Source organism: Muntiacus reevesi, chromosome 1 (assembly GCF_963930625.1).
Source record: "Muntiacus reevesi chromosome 1, mMunRee1.1, whole genome shotgun sequence".
Taxonomy (NCBI): Eukaryota; Metazoa; Chordata; class Mammalia; order Artiodactyla; family Cervidae; genus Muntiacus; species Muntiacus reevesi.
Window position 1 is genome coordinate 158,419,064 of NC_089249.1, and position 6,791 is coordinate 158,425,854.

The window sequence follows — 6,791 nt, forward strand, 5'->3', positions numbered from 1 at the left end:
GGAAATGCCAACCCACTCCAGTATCCTTGCCTGGAAAATTCCACGGATGGAGGAGCCTGGCAGGCTACAGTCCACGGAGTTGCAAAGAGTTGGACACGACTGAGCAACTTCACTCACAGGGCTTCCCTGGTGGCTCAGCAGTAAAGAACCCACCTGCCAACACAGGACACACAGGTTCGATTCCTGGGTTGGGAAGATCCTCTGGAGAAGGAAATGGCAACCCACTCCAGTATTCTTGCCAGGAAAATCATATGGACAGAGATGCCTGGCAGGCTATAGTCCATGGCGTCACAAAAGATTCAGACATGATTTAGCGACTAAGCAACAATAGGTGTTAACACTAAAGCAGAGAGGCCCTGTGTCCAGGTCATGCTCTGTTACGCATCCAGCATGCTCATCCCAGCGGAGCATGGCTCTGATTACACCCCTCCCACTCCAACTCAGAGCCCTCTTCTACACTTTTTCACAATTCTAGCACAGCTCCATGGCAATGATCTCATCCTCCACGGCCTTAATACCTGTGATTCCATGTTATAGAACAGAATTCTCAAATAGATGTCTTAAATTCCCCAGACTCTGATGCTTCTGTATGCATTCCCAGAATTCTAGAATCCAATAATAGATCCCACAACCAGTTACAACAAGAAAATCCTAGAAGGGGATCCTAGTCAGTGATTGGGCTTTTAAGTCTAGAGTCAACAGTATGATCTTGAGGGACTGATGGGGGTAGGATTGGAATCTAATAGAATGTCCAGTCTAGGAAGGACCTGGGGCCTTGGGTTTACTCCAGCCCAATCCATGTAGGGACTGTCCCTTCTCACTTGCCATCTAAAACCTCAGGAGCTCCTCACTGTCACAAGGTCACTCACTGGTCAGGAAGCAGGTCACAAGGTCCTGGCCTTGGATATTGGGTAAATCCATAGATCTCTCTGAGCTTCAGTTTCTTCCTCTGGACAAGCTGGGGCTAGACCAGATGGTTTCTAGGGCCTCTATTGCTCAGGGGAGGAAGTTGTCTAAATCCAAGAGCTGCCCCTGCCCTTTGATTAGGACTACTGGTCATGATCACCAGGTAATGAGCACCTAGGCACTGAGCTGAGCACTTTATAGCTATTTACTCATTTAATTGTTTCCCTGATGGATCAAAGAGTAAAGAATCCACCCACAATGCAGGAGGTCTGGGTTCAATCCCTGGGTTGGGAAGATTCCCCTGGTGGAGAGCATGACAACCCACTCCAGTATTCTTGCCTGGAGAATCCCCATGGACAGGGGCGCCTGGTGGGCAACAGTCCATGGGGTCGCAAAGAGTCGGACACGACTGAGGGACTAAGCACAGCACTCACTTAATTAGCCCCAGAAGGCTTCTTGGAGGAGAGTAGGTGGAGGGTCTGCGTCTGTCTGGAGGACAAGAGGGAGTGGGGAGGGAGAGACGATAGCAAGATCTGTCACGAGGAAATCCAGGGACGAGGTGGAGAAGCCACTCTCCCCATGTGGGGTGAGCTGTTGCTTCCCAGAGGCAGAGGCGGGAACTTTCCTGGCAATCCAGAGATTAAGACTCCTGGCTTCCACTGCAAGGGGCCCGCGCCCTGGTCAGGGAAGTTCCCCATGCCTTCGAGGAGCGGTCAAAAAAAAAAAAAAAAAAGTCTCACAGAGGCAGAGGCAGGGGCTAGCCAAGATGGCATTACCTCTGCGCTCCCAGGCACTGAACGGAACCGCAGAACCGAGGGTGGGGTGGAAAGCCCAGATGCCCGGCTGACCTCTCCGTTGCCCTCTGCCCACAGGACGACTGTGAGCTGAGCCCCTGACATGTGGGCTGGCCGCGGCCAGCGGCAGGAGGAAGCTGAATGAGTGCCCGGAGTCCCCAGGTCGATGCAGCCCTCAGAGAAGAGCCAGGGGCCCCCGGCCCGGGCGCCCGCGGGCCGCGCTCAGGACCGGCTGCCCGGCCCGGCATCCACGGCCCTGTTCTGCGCCTGCGGCCTGTGCTTGCTGCTGGCGGGCGTGAACGTGACGCTGGTGGGAGCCTTCGCCTCCTTCGTCCCCGGACACAACGCGCCCCTCGTTGTGGGCCCGGCGCTTCTCGTGCTGGCGCTCGGCTTCTTCGCGGCCTGCTGCGTGTGTAGCCGCCGCCGCGGCCCCGCGCCCCGTTCGCGCTCGGCAGCGCCTGGGGATCCCGGACAGGGCGGCGGCGGGCGCGTGGCGCTGGAGATGGAGAGCAGCGAGCGCACGGCGCAGGACACCACGGCCGTGCAGCTTAGCCCCGCCGCCTCGGACGCGTCGTCAGGCCGCTCCAGCCCGGGCCCCGGCCCCTTCGCCCTGGACGCCCCCGCGCCCGCTACCGTCTACGCGCCGCGCGCCGACGGGGTCAGGCTCGACCTGCCCCGGGAGGGCGTCGCCCCCTAATGAACCAGGTTGCCGGCCGGCCCCGACTTCCCCTGTCCCGGTTCCCTCCCATCAGTGCCACTGAAGAAAAAACAGGGAGGGGGAGAAAGACAAGAAAAAGGAATTTTTCCTACGGGTTGGGGGCTGGGCACAGGTGGCCTCTTCTGTCCCATCTCTGGAACTTCCGGGGGCGAGGTGGGGAGGGGAATGTGATGACGGTGCCCGGGCACTGACAGCCCTCAAAGGAGGGGGCAATGCCTTGGCACTTTGGGTGCGGTCTGCTGGGTTCTAGTTTACCTCACTCCCCAGACGTCGTGGAACTGGGCTGCTGGACCTTCCCTCTCCCCCACCCGCCACCCATGGCATTTGGGTACTGTGAACAGAGCCACTCTGAGGGGGTTAACTCAGCAAGGCCCTGGAGGGGTGGGAGGAAGCGGGGAGACGCGCTGGTCGGCCTGGGCTGTCTCCTGTGCCCGCCTGCTGTGAAAGGCTTTGAGCTCCCCTCCCGCGCCTCCCTTTGCTCCTTGTCTCTACCCCAACCTGACCGTTTGGGATTAATGGAGGGGAGGATCTGATCTGAGCCAGATCATCCATAAGGTTGAGCTGGGTTGAGCACACTCCCATCCTTTCTGCTGGTGGCACAGATGGTAAAGAACCCTGCAATGCAGGAGACCCAGGTTCCATCCTTGGGTAGGTAAGATTCCCTGCAGAAGTGAATGGCTTACCCACTCCAGTATTCTTGACTGGAGAATTCCATGGAAAGAGGAGCCTGAGTGAGCTGAGCTACTAATACAGAACAAGGTGGGCTGGGGGAGATAGGGAGGAGATAGGACCTCCTACCACCCTGAAGGTCTCCACCTGAACCTCACTGTGCATTCCCGCTGTGCCTCGCTCTGCTCCTTAATAAAGCACCTTTGGAGTTGAGTCCTGACTGCAAGACCTCCGATCTTGAACCCTGGAGTCTGCAGTCCTCCCAGCCAGTGCCTGGTGCTTCATCATCTCAGCACCAGCTCCTCTTGAAGACCTAGAAGAGAGCCCCAGGAGCGTGTGACTGTAAACATAAGACTGTCTGAGACTGTGTGTGCCTGTGAACAACTGTGAAAACAGTGTCAGATTGGGGGAGGGGGTGCTAGATGAGTATATGAGTGTGACTATGGGTGAGATGGCCTGGCTATGTGGATGAGATGGGGAGCATGGGAGTATTGTGGGTGGCACTGGCTGACATTACACCTGTGTGGGAGCGCGCGTGCGCATGTATGTGTGTCTGTGTGTGTGTCTGTGTATGTGTGGAGGGGGTGTTGTTGAGGGCTAGGTCACCCAGCAGGGATGATGAGGGAAGATGTGTTTCCCAGGTCTTGCAAAGCCTATACCTTTCTCATGGCCTCTGCTGGGCTTGCAGACTCTGAACTGTCCAGGTGGGTGAGAGCATCTGGAGGAGGAATGCAGGCTGCCTTGTAAGAGAAACAAGGGGGCTGGGGGCGGGGAGGAAGACCCTGCAACTCTGGGTCAGCCCCTCTCTCACTGCAGGGACCCAGGCAAGCAGTGCCCAGTGATGGTGGCACACAGTGGCCCACCATCTCTGGCTGGCCCTGACTCCCTGCCCAGCCACCCTCGGCTTCATCAGCCTCCCCTTCTCTTTCCAGACTGGGCTCTGCTGCTCTTCTGCCCCCACCCAGGCACTTCCCACCAGCCCTGGGGCTTTGCTCTCTTCCTCTGACCTCCTTGCTGCCTTGCTCTCCTCCCATGAACCCGGAGAAGAGCAACTCCCTCTCAGTGGGTGCTGAGCAGATCATCTCTGTTCATTAGCATGGCTGATGGCCCTAACCTTTGAAGCATCTACCCCTGAAACTGATAACCCCTTCTCAGAGCACTTCCTCCCACCTAAGTGTGTGTATGTGTGAGGAAGACCACCTCCCCAGCCCCAGGCCTGTCTCTTCTGGTCCACTGGCAGCCTCAGACTCCACCTGCTGCCTTGGTAGAGTGGGAGGTGAGTGGGGCCACTACTGATGCTACCTTCAGGTGTGGTTTGGACCACCCTTCTCCTGCCACCTTCTTAGGAAGAGGCACCCAAGATTCTAGCCCTGGAATGCCAGGCCCTGCCCAAATCCCTCTCCTTCCGGCCGGTGGAGGCCTGGGGTTACACCATGAGGGCTTCTTCCTTTTCTACAGGAAAACTTCTTGATCCTGTCTGGGAGCCTGGCTGCTGGGGAGGCGGGTGAGGTTAAGGTTCAGAGTAGCTCAGGTTCACGTGCTAAGTTTCAGAGCAGCGGGCCCCAGGTCTATGGTGAACAGAGCAGGAGGAGGGTGGCATCAGAGGAGGGCTCTGGCTCCTCAAGAGTCTCCCTTCCATTGCCACGACCAACTGAAGGCCATGCTTTGTCCCATCTGTGCCTCCTCCCCTTCCCCAGGCACACCAGGAAATATCTGCACACCCCAGGACCCACTCTCCAATCAGTCAGCCCTATACTGAACCCCCCCCCCAGTGTCTCTCCAGGCCTGCTGCACCCCAGGACTCCTCCCCTGATATCTCTTCAGGGCCCTCTGGGACAGTATGTCCACCAAGGAGCCAGCAAGGCCCAAGGGCAGCCCCAGTCTTCACCCACTAGGAAGCTGAAGGATTTCCCTGTCCCCACACCCCTGCAGGGCCCTCAGAAGGGTTAGGTTGCAGGCCCTGAGGGCAGCGAGGGGCTCCTGGGGAAGGGCAATAGGGGGCATGTTTCTGCAGAAGGAGAGAAGGCGATTCTGACAGTACAGAGACAGCAAGCTCCCTGACCTTGAGAAATCTGAGCAGGGACTGGCATCTCCCAAAGGGACGCTGCCCAGGGGTCCTAGGATGAAGGCACTGCCCCTCTCCCATCCACAGAGAGAACTACTGCTGGCCAAGTCAGAGGAGCCCACTAAGGACCGAAAACTCAGATCCTCTCCCTTTCCTCCTATTAGGCAGGAAATGAAGGCAGCCACTTAGGACCATTTTTTTTTTTAACTAATTAATTCAGCAAATAATTCCTGAGTCCTACTATGGACCCATGGACTTCCCAGGTGGCACTAGTGGTAAGGAATCTGCCTGCCAATGCAGGAGATGTAAGAGACATCTTACATCTTACATCTCCCCTGGGTCGGGAAGATCCCCTAGAGAAGTATATGGCAACCCACTCCAGCATTCTTGCCTAGAGAATCCCATAGACAGAGGAGCCTGGTGGGCAACAGTCCATGGGGTCATAGAGTTGGATGTGACTGAAGTGACTTAGCATGTACACACTATGGATCCATAGCTTGGTGAACAAGTTCTGGGAGAGCTAACGTTCTACTTAGAGGAGAATTAAAGAATTAAATACATAAGCACACAAGACCAGAAACATTAACTAGTGGGTAGTGCTGTGCAGCAAATCACAATTGGAAGAAGTGACAGAGGGACTTGGATGGCTGGAGAGGTCTCCTCTGAGAGGTAACATTTCAGTTGAGCTCTGAAAGCCACACGGAAGTCTTGAACAAGAACATTTCAAGCTCAGGAAATGGTCAGTGCAACCCTAAGGTGAGAATAAACTTGGCCTCTGTGTGTCAGACCAAGAAAGAAGGGATGTGGAGACAAGGGTGGGAGATGAAGCTAGAGAAGGTGGGGAGGGGGTTATTGCTCTGCTCCTGTAAAGCTAGGAAGCCAAGGTGAGGAGCTGGGGTTTTAATCTTGTGAGATGGGAACCACTGGTGGGTTTTAAGCAGGGACATGACGTGATCTGATTTATGACTGCACAGCTTGTTCTGCCTGCTGTGTGGAAAATAGAATATTGAGGGACATGAGGGAAAAGAGAGGCCGGGTTAGGAGCTCACTTCAGTGGGAAATGCTGGGGATGGGGACCAGAGTGGTGGCTATGAGTTGGGCAGATTCTACACCTATTTTTGAGGTCTCCCTATCAGTATTCAAGGGAGTAAGAGAGAGGAATCTGGGAGGAAGTTCTAGAATTTTGGTTTGTGCAGCTGGGCCTGTGGTGGAGGATAAAGCAAGGGCTATGGTCAGATGAAAGTTCAGCTAACCTAGTGGAGCTGTCCCCTAGGAGCTGGAGCAACACCCCCGAGGTCCAGATGGAGAGCCCTGGTGATGCAGATGAAGCTGTTAACCTGTGGGCGGTGGTGAAGCCATGCATCCCGATGAGGTGGGTGAGGGGAGATGAAGACAGGACCAGAACCAGAACCTACTCTAGGGCAGAGTAGGGACTTGAAGCTGCCTAGTTCTGAATCTCACCTTCTGCCAGCGCCTTTCCAGGGAGGTCTGTGCACTAGGAGTTGGGAATTAGGGAGAAATGAGTAGAAGGTGAGCTCCAAGAGGTTGGGACTTCTGGCTTGCTCACAGCTATGCACTCAGTGCCTACCTGGCATGATAAATATTTGTCAAACAAATGAATGAGTAAAAAGGTGTGAAT

The 6,791-nt window shown here is 55.7% G+C and overlaps 1 protein-coding gene across 1 annotated transcript; it reads left to right on the forward strand.

The window, feature by feature from the left end:
* The first annotated feature begins 1,866 nt into the window (after window positions 1–1,866).
* Window positions 1,867–2,397, forward strand: TMEM275 (transmembrane protein 275). Its single transcript, XM_065937023.1, has one exon. The coding sequence runs from the start codon at window positions 1,867–1,869 to the stop codon at window positions 2,395–2,397; it is 531 nt and encodes a 176-aa protein (XP_065793095.1).
* Window positions 2,398–6,791: the final 4,394 nt, after the last annotated feature.